Source organism: Rhinoderma darwinii, chromosome 3, assembly GCF_050947455.1.
Source record: "Rhinoderma darwinii isolate aRhiDar2 chromosome 3, aRhiDar2.hap1, whole genome shotgun sequence".
In the NCBI taxonomy this organism is placed as follows: Eukaryota; Metazoa; Chordata; class Amphibia; order Anura; family Rhinodermatidae; genus Rhinoderma; species Rhinoderma darwinii.
In genome coordinates this window covers 399,298,696-399,315,291 of record NC_134689.1, presented here as the reverse complement: position 1 = coordinate 399,315,291, position 16,596 = coordinate 399,298,696, and the positions used below count along the sequence as shown (strand labels likewise).

The window sequence follows — 16,596 nt, the reverse complement described above, 5'->3', positions numbered from 1 at the left end:
ACTGTAACCTCTTATTACAGTAACCCGACTCCTGATCCTCTTATTACCCTGTAACTTCTTATTACAGTAACCCGGGTCCTGATCCTCTTATTACCCTGTAACATCTTATTACAGGAACCCGGCTCCTGATCCTCTTTATGCCCCTGTTACATCTTATTGCAGTAACCCGACTCCTGATTCTCTTATTACCCTTTAACATCTTATTACAGTAACCCGGCCCGTGATCTTCTTATTACGCTGTAACATTTTATTACAGTAACCCGGCTCCTTAGCCTCTTATTACCCTGTAACATCTTATTACAGTAACCCGGCTCCTGATCCTCTTATTACTCCTGTAACATCTTATTACAGTAACCCGGCTCCTGATCCTCTTATTACCCTGTAACATCTTATTACAGTAACCCGGCTCCTGATCCTCTTATTACCCTGTAACATCTTATTACAGTAACCCGGCTCCTGATCCTCTTATTACCCTGTAACATCTTATTACAGAAACCCGGCTCCTCATCCTCTTATTACCCCTGTAGCATCTTATTACAGTAACCCTGCTCCTCAGCCTCTTATTACCCCTGTAACATCTTATTACAGTAACCCGGCTCCTGATCATCTTATTACCCTGTAACATCTTATTACAGTAACCCGGCTCCTGATCATCTTATTACCCCTGTAACATCTTATTAGAGTAACCCGGTTCCTGATCCCTTTATTACACTGTAACATCTTATTACATTTACACGGATCCTGAGCCTCTTATGTTTTTGCTTTGTCTGCAGGTTGTTCTGGAGCTGCACGCATGGTAACACATGAACCTGAGATTAAAAGCAGTGTCTCCTTCATCCCTTGCTTCTTATTTGTAGAGGTAATGCCTCCACAATCAAGACCTAGTACAAGTTTTTGTTTAGATTGTGTATGTTATATGTTTAATTTATCATACTGTACCTCAAATGTCTCTTTTATACCTTTTTGGTGTGAGTTAGGGACATATATGGCATGATGAGGTTGCAGATAGGCCCATGTCATGTGATAAGAGTGGGGCCCTGTGGTATAATATGGTTGAAGTAGAATATGAGACATGAGGTGGTGAGAGTGAGAAACACCAGGCAATCCTGACCAGGTGCCAGCGCCCAGTGGGATTGGGGGCCTGGTCTATTCTCATATGCTGTACCTGCCATATGCCCAATATTGGTGTCAACTATATACATCCTAGCCCCATTCCCCCCATAAGTGCCTGCCACACGTCTTCCATTATACACTACTAGCCCCATTCCCCCCATAAGTGCCTGCCACAGGCCTCCCTATATATACTGCAATCCACTGCCCCCTCACCTAATTTAGAATGCTAATTTCCTCCAGTCTTCTCCCATGGGTCACTCCCATCAACAGGAGGCAGCATCACTTGGCTGATCTTATTATGTCTCTAATATAAATAAGTCATCATTATTCTAGTTTCCCAAGTCCCCATGTGTCCCTGGCTCATGCGACCTTTCAGGATCTGGGACAGTCTTGTTGAATCCAGGACACTTCATGGTACATGTGACATGATGTAGTGGCGGTGGAAGCCCATTACATGATTGAATGATTAACATGACAAAATTGGGGAAAAGGAGTTGTTGTGCATGTTATATGATTTGGTTGGAGCAGGAACCATAACATGATTTGATGGAGTCATGGAGCCTTCTACATGATGCTGTCGGAATGGGACACGTTTGACAAGATAGGGCATGAATGGAGAGGATGAGATCTGACGTGGTGGAATGGTGGAGCCTGTGCGGTGGGAGTGCTAGATATGACATCGTGGTGGGAGTGGTAGACGTGACATAATGTGAGCGGAGTGGGGACTGCTCCAGGGACCTTCACTTGTTCTCCAGACTCCACATACAATTCCCTAACACATCGCTTGCTTTGTCTATCCTCATTTTCATATTCATTTTCGTACATATCCTCCTCAGTTCTCCTTAGATATCTCCTTATATCGGTCCATACTTCGTGTTCTTCCTCCTTGTACACCTTCCTACATATTATTTATTTCTCTTAGCTCTCTACCTCTGGTCTAATTTCAGATTTTCTTACTATGTGTCTCCAAGTTTTCCAACCTTATTTATAAACTTATTCTTTCTTGACCCATCATCTACCTTTTTCCCCTAATATTTGGTCATAACCCTTGATTTCAGTCACAATTCCATCCATTATCTCCCGCCTCCAGATCCCACCACCAATAGTCGTATATCCTTCCTTCTTCTGTCCTATCAATTCTTTTATCTCTTTCTTCTCCTCATTGTTTCCACTTTGCTTTCTTCTTTGTCTCTTGCTTCTTCAGTCTTCCTTTTTCTTTTTTTGTCTTCTCTTTCTAGCACTTTTGCATTGGTCTCTTGTCCCTCTCTAACCTTTCCATCCATCCTTCCTTCCTTCCTTTACTCTTCTATTGTCTTTAATCTTTATTCTTTGCTCCTCTGACAAGATGCTCTATTTCCAGCTTGTCCTCATGGCCGGCACAGTAATCCTCTCCTACCACTTTGAGTACACAGACACCTTCCCTGTCCATTCCCAGGGATTCTTCTGCTATGACAGTACCTTGTCCAAACCTTATCCGGGTCCTGAAAGCACCAGCCGAGTTCCTCCACGTCTCCTGTACCCACTGATCATTGTGTTGCCAATCCTCACGGTAGGTATACCTTCTTTCGGTGTTATACATTGAATGTGGAGACTGTAGATCTTCTAAAAGACCATGGGCGGGTTGTAGATTTTATAGATAATCTGGCTGTGGCTGTCACATAATGATAATCTAATATGACGGTGCAAGACAGGGTGACAGCAGGGGCTTAGTACGACTGTACACTGACATGATTATTGTGCGTGCGCTTGGGTGCCCTAGGCAGGCGAAGATCATTTCATACTTTCTTGCACATTCCTCCTCGACATGAGGGAATTAAAATTTTCCGTTGTAAGAAGATAAGAGATCCTTTGTCACAAAAGTAATATAATTATCATAGGAAGGCCATCTTCAAGTTGGTTTAATGCAATGTAGTTTAATTGGATATCAAAAATGTCCTATTGTTCTAGTTAAATCCTGGTCATGATATAAATAGTGTTTCTTCCAGGTAATGATAGTAAGGGTATGTTCACACGCTTACTAAAAAAATGTCTGAAAATACGGAACTGTTTTCAAGGGAAAACAGCTCCTGGTTTTCAGATGTTTTTTTAGCAACTTGCGTTTTTCGCTGCATTTTTTACGGCCGTTTTTGGAGCTGTTTTTCTATAGAGTCAATGAAAAACGACTCCAAAAACAGCTCAAGAAATTACATGCACTTCTTTTTACGGGGCGTCTTTTTATGCGCCGTTTTTTCAAAACGGCCACGTAAAATAAAAAACCCACGTCGGGACAAAGAGGGCCGTTTTTCCCATTGAAATCAATGGGCAGATGTTTGGAGGCTTTCTGCTTCTGATTTTTTTGGCCGTTTTTCGGCTGTTTACGGTCCGAAAAACGGCCGAAATAAGCAGTGTGAACATACCCTAACAGTGTTTCTCCAGAATATGCAGTCTTCTGAAATCCAGGATATGATATAAATAATCTTTCTCCAGAATCTGCCGTCTTCTGGAATCCAGGTCATGATATGAATAGTGTTTCTCCAGAATATCCCGTCTTCTGTTTTGGGCTTCAGGTTTCTTAACGATGTATTCATGTTTTCTGTGATTGCCTCCATCCATCTTGTTGCTGGTCCTCCGCCTCCTCTTTTCCCTCCCACTTTTCTGATGAGATTGGTCTTCCCATAATATGTTCAGAATAACATAAATCTTCAGGTTTTTGGTCATTTGTGTTTTACATTGATGGTTTGGATGTATTTAAGAAGAATCTACTTATTATTGAGGGAGTTCCTCAATAATAAAAAGGTTGGGAATCCCTGAAAAATACTTTAATAGGCTAGTTTGTAGGTATTGAATTTTCAGGGTCTTACTAAAGGTCAACTAGTATAAAGTAAAACTGTGGGCTTCCAGGTTTGAGGATGGCCCTTTCTTCTTGCAGAATGACAATAGAGGGACCTGACCTCAACGCAATTTAACACCCTTTAGTGGAATTGATACTCTAATTGTGAGCTAGGCCTTATTTCCCAACATTAGTGCCGATTTCACTTATACTTTTTTGGTTGAATGGACTTGAACCCCCGTCAGCCATATTTCAAAATCTAGTAGAAAGCCTTCGGCTGGGTTCACAAGAGCATGTTACGTCCGTAATGGACGTAACGTATTTCAGCCGCAAGTCCCGGACCGAACACACTGCAGGGAGCCGGGCTCCTAGCATCATAGTTATGTACGACGCTAGGAGTCCCTGCCTCTCCGTGGAACTACTGTCCCGTACTGAAAACATGATTACAGTACGGGACAGTTGTTCCATGGAGAGGAAGGGACTCCTAGCATCGTACATAACTATGATGCTAGGAGCCCGGCTCCCTGCAGTGTGTTCGGTCCGGGACTTGCGGCCGAAATACGTTCCGTCCATTACGGACGTAATGTGCTTGTGTGAACCCAGTCTTATTGTAACGACTTGCAGGTATGTGGACCCACTGAGCCACTCCGCTGTATCAGAGCAGCTGCTGATCAACAGAGTCTGTGAGAGTCAGTAATGCAAAAGTACCTGGAAGGTCAGATGGGGGTAAATGCCAGTCAGCGGGAAGTGGCCTATGCAGGATGATAACGTGAGGCTAGGGCTCCGGACTGGAGTAGTGCAGTCTTCTTGGACACTGGACTTGCCTAGGACACCAGACTGGAGTAGGGCAGTCATGTCAGACACTGGACTTGGCTAGGACACTGGACTGGAGTAGTACAGTCGTCTCAGACAGTCGGTATGGCACGGGCACCGGACACAGATGGTAAACTCAACTCGGACACTGGACTTGGCACTGAAACGGAACACAAATACTGGATAGGGGATACAGGAAACGGGATACAGGATACAGCTAAGGAACCATTTGCAGGGGAAACATGGATAGACACAACATTGCTCAGGCAACAAATTAATGGGCAGAGTTCCTTTTATAGTTCCTGGCATGCTGGGATAGGTTGGGGGAGATTTTCCTGCACCCTTCGATCATAAGTAGCAGGAGTTGAAGGCAGTGCGCGCCGGCGTCTCAGAGGGAGGAGACGCCGGCAGGAGCTCAATGGTCTGCGGCCGCTGGTGAGTATAGGATGCCGGCAGTAGGTGACCGCGGCCATTACACTTACCAGAAGTGGAGGAAAAGAAGTGGATAAGTTGGTTTGGAATATGATGTTTAACAGGCTCATATGGCTATGATTTTGAGGTGTCCACATACCTCTGGCCATGTTGTGTGATACTAATGGACTTTGTTGTTTGGTAATAAAAGAGAAACCTCATTTTGGGGGTCATCTCCTAACCTGGCTGTAGATATGCAGAGATTTTGTCAAAGAAGACCGACAATAAGGCTTATATTAACAATCTGTCAATTTACGGTGACAAATCGATTGTTTCTAACCAATGGAAACCTGTTCTATCGGACATTTTTTACATTTTTTAAGGACGGCCATTCTGATAATGAATACAAATTGAAATAATTTTCTGACTTGGGCAAGAAATTTTACCAGCTAAAGCTTGTGTTATGATTACAGATCCTCCTGGGAGAAGTTTCCACGGTCCTTATCAATCCACGCTGGAGTAGTAGGGAGAAGATCATTTCTTGTGGAGATTGTTGCTTCTTCAATCCTCTTCTGCGGCGCATTGTCAGGATCTTGGGTGAGTTTTCTGGCTTGATTACCTGACAGAGAAGTGAAGCTTCAATCTCCTGGACCCAGTGAACATCTATAAACTTCATAAAGATGAAGTATTCATTAGTCTAGTGTGATAGAGTGGGCACATCATTGTGCGTTGATGTCCCTATACTGCCAGCTTACATTGCTGCTTTCCTTTTATGTACCTACTCTCCCGGATTGTCTGAGAGTCTCCCAAAATAAGGGGAGACCTCCTGGAAACTTATTAGAGAAGGCAAGACTCCCACATTGCCGGATTACTAATTCTTTTCCATAGTTGATCTCTGCTCAGAGCCGGGAGGGAAGGGGTGTGTGAGTGGTCACTCGGCCACTCATACTTTACGCAGTTGTAGTAGCAGTGGCTATTATGGGGACACCATGGTTGCTGGGGGGGGGGGGCACTGTGTCCTGAAGTCACTATAGGGGCACTTTAGTTTCCATTAAATTGTCAAGTATGGTGCAAGCCCTACTTCTGAAAGCTGACGTATAGTTTAACTTATTGTCTTCTGTGTTTACCTCTTAGGTCTTTTCTCATTTGGTCTGTTTTGCACCGTAATCTTTGCTGGAGCTGTTCAAACAGTCACCGGTAACCAGGCCCCTCACTTTCTATCTGTCTGTCGCCCCAACTACACTGCTCTTGGATGCAAGTCCCACATGCAATATATATCTTCACCCTATGCCTGCAAAGGGGACCCTAATCTCATCACCGAGGCTCGTAAAGCCTTCCCATCCAAACCTGCAGCTCTTGGGGCGTATGCTGCAGTTTACACCACGGTCAGTCTAATTCATTGTGCTTTTTGGGTTATATGTCATGGTTTTAGTTACTTTTGTGTAACTTTTCCAAAGTTCTCCCTAAAATAGTTGCCATTTTTTTATCAGAATTTGCCCTTATTTGCTATGGTCTAAGGGACCTAACATCCCCATATCTGTATAATAGAAGTCAAATGGATGATAACTCATGGTAGATGAAGGGTAGATAGGGCCAGTGATATTGATTCATCCTAAAAAGATGTCAATAATAATAGTTGCTGAATTTGCGAATCTTGGTGGCAAGCGACAATAGTGACTTACAATGCCCGGTACCAGAGATACAGTGGTGTAATGCCAGTTATGCATTGCTCTCTACAATGATGGTCCAGATTCACAGTCTGATCCTGGTGCCAAGTACCAGTTCTACATTGTTGTCCTATACCAGTTATACAATGCTAACCATAATAGTAAAAGAAAAGTGCTAGTGATACAATCATAAACCTGGTGCCATTGAAAAACTAATAATCTGGTACCAAGTGACAGTAATGATAACCTAAAGCTGGGGACAAGTACAAGTAACGCTATACTATATGCTTAGTAGGAAGTCGATTGCAAAGAAAGGTGCAGCACAAGAGAAGTCCTGGAAATATTAGTGAGAAGAGGTGATCAGGATAACTATTACTAATCTCCCATATTCATACTAAGTATGTATAATATACAGAGGAGAGCGGCATACAGTAATCTTATTGGTCATTTCATTTGTTGATGCCCACAGATGTACGTCACGCTTGTTCTTAAAGTGAAGGGTTCCCGGCTGGTGAAGCCCTCCTTGTGCCTTGCACTGCTATCTCCCTCATGGCTCCTCTGTTTGTTGCGTGTGGCTGAATATCGTAACCACTGGAGAGATGTTCTTGCCGGCACCATAACTGGAGCAGCCATTGCTGTTTTCCTGGTAAGAATGTGGTAATGGTCAATAAGGCCGGGGCCGAAGCAATAGACTAGGGGGAAGACTCTGACTAATATCCAGTCACTGTTGTCTGTGGAGATAAGTGTCTGTAAATCTGAGTTGGAGCCCACTGAATGATTAAAATGGTTTTATGAGATTAGAGAAACATGGCGGCCGTCTTCCCGAAAGAGCACCACCCTTCTACATGTGTTAAATGTTATTTAACATAGATGTCCATAAGTGTCCTGAGCATGAACATGACATCTAACCAACGGGAGTTTCTCCAGGGAATTGGTCAAGTCTTATAAACATATTTTTTTTTTTAAAAATCCACTTTTCAGCGAGTGCTGTGTACACTGGGTGCAGGATCAGCATTCATTTTATTATCAGAGGGAGGGGTTACAGCTAAAGTATAACACATCTAGTATAAACTGGAGGCAGATAACACAGGATCACATAATTATAAAGAGGTGATGTCACAGCTCAGCTCCTCCTCCCTCTCCCTGCACAGTGAGGCTGGGTTCACACGACCATGTTACGTCCGTAATGTACGGAACGTATTTTTGATAACATAGAATAATAGGTATCATCTTCCTGCACAGCAAATATAGAGAAGACAGATTGCAACTGTTTATTTACCCCTCCCTCGCAATGAATGGGAGAATCAGAAAAAAGCAAAAAGTAGTGAAATACATCTATATAAAATCCTCTTTACTCTCTTCAGGTAACTTGTGTACTAAATAACTTCGGGAGTTCCACACCAGAAGAGGGCGACATGATTCAGAAAGAGCAGGAAGGGGTCTTTGAGGCCGAAAACCCTCTACCTGCTGCATGTGAAAAGTTAAGTGTAATAAAGGTAAGGGGGTGACCTGTTCTAGAGGTCTCCCAGTAATATGTTCTCATTGCCTGCTCGCTGTGGAGTCCAACCAGTCAGATCACAGGAGGGTGTGATGGTGTAATGTACCCCTGGAGACCTGCGCCACCTGGTGCTCATCATGTGGTACTACGGACATTCACACTGAAGTACTGTAACACATAAAATTTTAGTACATAAGATAAGACTGCTGAGAATGTGTCTAAGTTTGTTCAGGATTGTAGGACTAATTTTCGTTTTTATGCTTTTGTTTTTTTCCTCCCCGCCTTCAAAAGGTCATAACTTTTTTATTTTTCTGTTGACACTGCCATATGAGGGCTTAATTTTTATGGGAGAAGTTGTTCTTTCTAACAGTACTATTTAATATTATGTGTGATGTACTGGGAAGCAGGAAATAAATTCAGAATGGGGTGGAATTGGAAAAAAACAGCAGTTCCTCCATTTTCTTACGGGTTTCGTTTTTACAGCATTCACTGTACGGTAATAATGACACATTATGTTTATTCTGTGGGTCAGTGCGGTCACTGTGATACCACATTTATATAGTTTTTGTTATGTTTTAGTACCTTTAAAAAAAAATTTAAGTTTGAAAGAAACAAACATTTTTTTACATCACCATATTGTGACCCCAATAACTTTTTTATATTTTTGTGTACAGAGCTGTGTAAGGCGTCTTTTTGTACGTGGAAAGATGTCGTTTTTATTAATACCATTTGGGGGAATCTCTGGCATTTCGATCAAATTTTATTACATTTTTGGGGGAATTGGAGTGGCAAAAAAACTGGGATTCACTATTTTGAGCTTTTTTCCCGCTACGACGTTCACCGTATGGGATAAAAAAAATTATATTTTTATAGTTCAGGAATTTTCGGACGTGGGGATACCCAATTTGTTTGTTTCATTTTTGTTTATTTTTATATGTGATCTAGAGAAAGGGGGGTGATTTGAATTTTAACATTTTTTTTAAAACGTTTTGTTTTTTTAAAAACTTTTAGCCCACCTAGGGGGCTTGAACCAGCGATCATTAGATCACTTATGCCATAGACTGCAATATCACAATATTGCAGTCTATGGCAAAATTAGTGCATTGCTACTGAGACCTGCTACAGGCAGGTCTCAATAGCAAATTTCCTCTAGCAGGGCTGGGAGTGTTCACAAGGCTTCCAGCTGCTAGAGGAGTACACCGGCTCCCGCGATCTCGCCACGCGGGAGCCAGTGACCGGCCCGAAGTGAAAGGGACCATAAAAACCCTACAGATGCTAGTGTTCACATCTGACACCGGCATCTGAGGGGTTAAATGCGCGCGATCAGACATTTTTCTGATCGCAAGCATTGCCGCTTGGTCCCTGTTGTACAACACAGCAGAGACCCGGCGGGTATGGCGCCCGCTCTGCCTGTTAGCGGGCACCATATTTAAATACCCTTTCACTACGTGAATCCACAGATTAGCAACGAAAAAGGATTAAAGGGAAACTCCAGGAGACACATGAGATTAATCCCGCCACCTCCTAACCTCCCCCACATTATAACGATGTTCTTCTATATTTCCCTACATGCCACCTCTAACTTTAAAAAAAAAAAAAGAGAATCATCCAACTTCTGTTCACCATCTTGATTGCAGAAATCACTGTCTGCAGGCAGTAGCTCTGCTTACTTCATGTCGCATGGTGCCTTGCCCAGGCATCACATGAGATGTGGCCAGGTTTCATCTTTCAGAAGCTAAAGTTACATAGATGACTCCAAACTGTGAGCAGGATGCTGGAGAGCTACAGATGTAGGCCTAAGGCCCAGGAGAGTATGCAGACTGTGCCCTGTGCAGCATCATGTATGTTACAGGCTGCCCTTATTGTGACCTTTTCATTGGTTCATATTGTCTGTAAGGTGATTCTACTAAATAATAAAAGCCACTATGACAGTTCTCGCTCTAAGGTAACGTCTATTACTTTGTTATATTTTCTAGTGTACAAGCGACTGTGACATCATCCCTCAATCGCATCCTAATAGGATCTTGGAAGTTTACCCACCGATGTCACCTGACCCTCCTCCGTGTCTTGTTCCTGTAACCCCAGATGTTCTTATCCCCTCAAACTGTATGTCCAGCCAAGTATGAGTCTACTGGCCTACACAGCGAAGATCAGGGCACAAGCCCCCCCTCAAAACCCCTTTTATCAAGAGCTGGAGGGAGCTGAATGCTGAGCAGCAGCCATAGTATGCATGTGAAAGACACGACTGTTTGTTTCTATCTTGTATTACTGCTGATGTTTTTGTAGTTTTTGAAATCCAGCTGCAAATTTTTGTAGGAGGACAGTAATCCGCACCTGTTATTTGTATATAATAACTACACCCAGCAATGCTACTCATTGATATACCTATTCAACTTCACATTCTTGTCCATAAGGGGCAGTATTATAGTAATTGTTTTCTTGTACATAGGGGGCAGTATTATAGTAGTTATATTCTTGTACATAGGGAGCAGTATTCTAGTATTTATTTTCTTGTACATAGGGGGCAGTATTATAGTAGTTATATTCTTGTACATAGGGGAAGTATTATAGTAGTCATATTCTTGTTCATATGGGGCAGTATTATAGTGGTTATATTCTTGACTACGTCGACTACGCTATTGTTTCCTTGAAAAAATGGAAACTTTACAGAACAGAAACAAACGGAAACCAACTGCAATGGAAGAATTTTCATTGAAATCAAGGGTAATGCAAACGGAATCTATAGTTTCCGTTCGGCTTTCCGTTCATCGGTTCCTCCGACGGAAAGGTTGAACGTAATGATGGGAAAACCAGACGCTGATGTGAACAGGCCCTTACTGAGCTTACAAAGTGACAACTTTTTGTGAGCCAGATGGTGCTGAGAATAGTTGTCAATTCCCTTTCCCCACTTTACTCGGCAGTTCATACAAAGTACATTTACTCAGCAGGGGGGCGACTTTGAGCAAAAGAGAGAACCTTGCCATGTGAATAGAATATCAAATATGCGCTTTCAATTGGTGCGGGGGGTTCATAATAAATACATGAAGAACCGGCAACTGTGTATAATATGTTCACCATGTAAGTTTCTATTATTTTTATTTACATATGGCTTGGCATGCCGTTACTGGGAAACAGATATTACATTTTGGAACCTTATGAAGAGACGCTCCATTTGAAAACTATTTCAGTGACTTACCACCCAACCGGTGGCAAGCCTTTAACCCCTTCGTGACCGGCCCATAGTGTTTCTACGTCGGTCACTAACGGGCTTTATTCCGATGCCATAGACTTTTTACGTCGCGGCATCGGAATAAGTAAACAGAGCAGGGAGCTGTCAAATCTCCCTAATCTCAGCTACCAGAGGTAGCTGAGGGCTGGGGGCGTCCCTGCTCTGCCGGGTGAGATCGATATTAGTATCGATCTCACCCGTTTAACCCCTCAGATGCGGTGCTAAATAGCGAGCACCGCATCTGAGTGGTTTTGGAGAGAGGGAGGGAGCTCCCTCTCATCCAACTGACACCCGGCGAGAAGATCGCAGATTGTCTGTTTCTCCGATGGCAGCCGGGGGCTTAATAAAGGCCCCCAGGTCTGCCTGTGGTGAATGCCTGCTAGATCATGCCTCTGGCATGACCTAGCAGATGCCTGTCCGTTTTACACGGACAGGCATAATACACTGCAATACAGAAGTATTGCAGTGTATTATAAATGCTATCGGAGTATTGCATAGTGAAGTCCCGTAGTGGGACTAGTAAAAAAGTGAAAAAAAAAGTTTCATAAATAGTGGAAAAAAAAATAAATGAAAAAAACACTTTTTCCCCCTTACAAAAGTTAGACATATTTGTTATCGCCGCATCCGCAACGACCCCAACTATAAACTACACGGTGAACGTCGTAAAAAATAAAATAAAAAAACATGCAAAAATTGCTGTTTTCTTTGAATCCAGCCTTAAAAAAAATGTGATAAAAAGTGATCAAAAAGTCGCATCTACTCCAAAATGGTACCGATAAAAACTACAAGTCGTCCCGCAAAACAAAGCCCTCATACAACTGCATCGGCGGAAAAATAAAAACGTTATGGCTCTTCAAATATGGAGACACAAAAACAAATAAGGGCAGATTCACACGAACGTTGCGTTTTTGCGCGCGCAAACAACGCGGCGTTTTGCGAGCGCAAAAACCATTTGACAGCTGCGTGTGTCATGCGTGTCTGATGCGCGGCTGCGTGATTTTCGCGCAGCCGGCATCATAGAGATGAGGCTTGTCAACGCCCGTCACTGCCCAAGGTGCTGAAAGAGCTAAATCTTTCAGCACCCTCGACAGTGAATGCCGAACACAACAGCGAAAAACCTGTAAAAAAAAAAGATAAAGTTCCTACTTACCGAGAACTTCCCGGCCGTTGCCTTGGTGACGCGTCCTTGGTGACGCGCCTCTCTTGACATCGGGCCCCACCTCCCTGGATGACGCGGCAGTCCAAGTGACCGCTGCAGCCTGTGATTGGCTGCAGCCTGTGCTTGGCCTGTGATTGGCTGGAGCTGTCACTTGAACTGAAGTGTCATCCCGGGAGGTCAGACTGCAGGAAGGAGACAGGAGTAATCTGTAAGTTAGAACTTAGGTTTTTTTTACAGGTTCATGTATTTTGGGATCGCAAGTCACTGTCCATGGTGCTGAAACAGTTTAACTCTTTCAGCACCATGCACAGTGAATGTCTCCCGACGTCGCGGACCGGAATTTTTTTTGCCGGGTTCGGCCAAAACGAGTTTGGCCGAACCCGGTGAAGTTAGCTTCGGTTGTCGGGGTTCGCTCCTCGCAAAGACACTCCGTTTGGATGCTTGGAAACAGAAAAGCACGTGGTGCTTTTCTGTTTCCATTCATCCTTTTGACAGCTCGTGCGCTGTTTCAGTCTGTTCGCACGGAAGTGCTTCCGTGCGACCTGCCTGGTTTTCACGCACCCATTGACTTCAATGGGTGCGTGATGCGTGAAATACGCAGAGTTATTGAACCTGTCGCGTATTTTGCGCAGCGAACAAACGCTGCGCAAAATACACGGACTGTGTGTACTGCCCCATAGACTTCTATAGGGCATTGCGTGCCGCGCGAAAACCACGCGGCCTACACGCTGCCAAATCACGTTCGTGTGAATCCCCCCTAATTTTGAAAAAAAAGTGTTTTCACTGTGTAAAAGTAGTAATACATACAAAATCTATACAAATTTGGTATCGTTGCAATCGCAACAACCCGCTGAATAAAGTTATTGTGCTATTTATACCACACGGTAAACGGTGTAAATTTAGGACGCAAGAAAGTGTGGCGAAATTGCTGGTTTTTTTTTCTATTCCCCCCAAAAAAAGTTAATAAAAGTTAATCAATAAATTCTATGTACCCCAAAATGGTGCTATTAAAAAGTACAACTTGTCTTGCAAAAAACAAGACCTTATACAGCTATGTCGACGCAAAAATAGAAAGTGTATAGCTCTTTGAATGAGACGATGGAAAAACGTAAAAAAATGGCTTGGTCATTAAGGTCTAAAATATGCTGGTCATTAAGGGGTTAATGCTAGGGGGCTGGACCTAAACTGCTTTCCCTGCTTCTTGTCACAGCTTTAGCATTTGCCTGCAGCCACCACTAGGAGGAGCTCAGATCTATACAGCTCCCAATGAGTTCAATGTTAGCTGTCTAAATCCGTATGTAGTAAGCTCCTCCTAGTGGGTGTGTGAAGAGAAGCAGTTGATTTGGACCTCTGCGTGGATATATACACAATATATATGTCTATAGCTAAATATATCTATATTTATATATGTGTATATATATATATATATATATATATCATTCTGCGGTTTGTGATGGGGTCCTTTGATTTTGTGTATGCCCCAGCATCCTCACTACTGCTGCTCCCTCCAGCTCTCTCCAGCTCCCTCACTGTGCCCACAGCAAGAGCTTGGGAACTTGGTTGTCAGGTGTCACCTTTTTTTCTGGTATTTCCAAGAAGTTTTTTATTTTTGAAACATACTTTAGAAAAGGATCAGAACTGTTTGATTGAAGACTCTCAGAGTCATAGATGGGATTATATCAGGAGAATTAGATTATGCGATTGCTCACAATCTTCATATGACATTGCACAAAATTGCGTTGTATATACCTAGATATATGTGGTTCATCTTCCGTCACTTTAGCACAGAATTGAGGACGATTACTTTATATCAGATGTATAGCGTCGCACTGTCTTATGGTACATGATGAGTCAGTCCCGCACTCTCTTGTGACAGGTGCAGCAGCGTGACACACGTCTATCAACACGGCTTCTGAGGTTGTGTTGACTTTTCTATTCACATGTTTTGTATCATTTGACATTTTTGTAAATGGTGCACAAAACTGGTTCTATTAAAATCTATTCTGTCTTGTACTGTGGCTCTGCTATTTTGTTATGTGGTCCTATTTATTATTGTACATTTATAGAAAGGTTTGTGTGTTTGTAGGGAGTTTTTTAATGAATTTATCAATTGGGGTTATGTAGGGACCAAATATTATTAGCAGTGTAGTCACTGTAATAAACATTCCAGTCCCCCGTCGCTCTGATTCAGAGATTTTCATAGATTTTCATAGCGCTGCTGGGGGACAGTACCGGATTATCATATGGGCGGTTCGGGCGGCTGCCCGGGGCCCGAGGCTCCCAGGGGGCCCATGGCAGCCCGAACTGCACATCGTCTTATAAACCTATTCAGCGCGCTAGCGCTGCTAACTGCCGAAGATGGGGAGGAGCAGGGAATTGGCCGGGATAGGGGTAGGACACGCCTCCCTGACAGTGCGGGCGCCGCCATTGAGTAACAGAACAGCGACGGACGGCTGTTCTGTTACTCCAAAGCTGGAAGAGAAGAGCCGAGCGGGCGGTCACCGGCGCTGAGGTTAGTTGGCTTATCCTCCTGCCCAACTGGTTCCCGGCCTCTGGCTGTATTTTTACCGCCAGCGGTCAGGGACGGGTCCTTAAAACCCGAGCCATAGACTTTCTACGGCTCGGGTTTTAACTTGCTGCCCGCGCGATCGGACAGCTGAATGTCGGGTCTCCGGCTGTCAGTGACTGCCGGGGACCCTGAGGAGAAGACAGAAGCAGCTTTCGCTGCTTCTGTCTTTGATCTCTTTTACACAGCGCTCAATGAACGCTGTGTAAAGGAATAGAGACAGCAGCAGCGGCGCTGTCTCTATTCCTCCCGGTGATCATGTGACTGGTCACATGATTGCCGGGTGCCGTTAGTGGCAGGCTGCTGCTGGGTCTTACTAGACCCAGCACAGCCCTATTAGTGACAATCGTCACTATGAGAGGGCTGATTTCCCCTATAACTGGGGCTGCTGTGCAGCCCGTTACAGTGGAAAAACATGGTGTAAAAGAAAGAAAAGAAATATATAAAGTTCCCCAAAGGTCTTTTTTGACCTTTGAGGAACAGACCATAGTAATAAAAAAATAGTAAAGTGCAAAAAAAAAATTAAATAATAAATACACATAAAATACCCACCCCAAAAAAAACGTTCCCCATGCCAATCATTGTAACGCTAGCACTGACCCAATTACCCTAATATAGACATGTAATATATAAAATTTTACGGTAAACAATGACGATTACAAATAAAAGCTTTATTTTAGGGTAAAACTATGTTATTACCCCAAAAAAATAGCTGAAAAGTAAAAAAGCTTATTTTTTTACTATTATTTTCAAACTTTATGAATAAAAATTCTAAAATAGCAAAAAAGGTGTGTATAAAAACGATAAAAAACGAAACCTGCATTTTCTACGGAAAAAAACGTCGCAAAAATCACGTCGTTTTTATTTATTTTTAATAAAAATGTGTGTTTGGTGCAACTTTGTAATTACGTTTTATTAAAAAATATTTTCACTTTTTGAGATACAGCTGCTTTGTATCCTGTATCCGTCAGGTCAGCAGGACTGACGGGATCAGTGAAACGGGCCCTGCGCTAAATTATAATCTTAGATGTGATAGAATTGAGGTGGAGCCTGCGTGTCACTGATCCTGTCAGTCCTGCTGACCTGACGGATACAGGATACAAAGCAGCCGTTTCTCAAAAAGTAAAAATATTTTTTAATAAAATCAATCTATCACACTGATACACACACATACTAATATATATATATATATATATATATATATATATATATATATATATATATATATATATATATATATATATACAGTGGAGGAAATAAGTATTTGATCCCTTGCTGATTTTGTAAGTTTGCCCACTGTCAAAGTCATGAACAGTCTAGAATTTTTAGGC

General features: G+C 42.9%; 1 protein-coding gene across 4 annotated transcripts in view; it reads left to right on the top strand.

Annotated features, from left to right (window-relative positions):
* Positions 1 to 13,144, top strand: part of PLPPR2 (phospholipid phosphatase related 2) — a 42,990-nt gene extending 29,846 nt beyond the window's left edge. Inside the window, exons 2-8 of one of the 4 annotated variants that reach the window (XM_075859075.1) lie at positions 774 to 859; positions 2,474 to 2,662; positions 5,620 to 5,743; positions 6,281 to 6,531; positions 7,283 to 7,459; positions 8,178 to 8,293; positions 10,288 to 13,144. In XM_075859075.1, coding sequence (XP_075715190.1) covers positions 774 to 859; positions 2,474 to 2,662; positions 5,620 to 5,743; positions 6,281 to 6,531; positions 7,283 to 7,459; positions 8,178 to 8,293; positions 10,288 to 10,390 — 1,046 coding nt within the window. In that variant the 3' untranslated portion in view covers positions 10,391 to 13,144. Of the gene's footprint in view, positions 1 to 773; positions 860 to 2,458; positions 2,663 to 5,619; positions 5,744 to 6,280; positions 6,532 to 7,282; positions 7,460 to 8,177; positions 8,310 to 10,287 lie in introns of those variants that run through there. The other 3 variants (XM_075859074.1, XM_075859077.1, XM_075859076.1) reach the window with 3 other exon arrangements.
* The last annotated feature ends 3,452 nt before the right edge of the window (positions 13,145 to 16,596 follow it).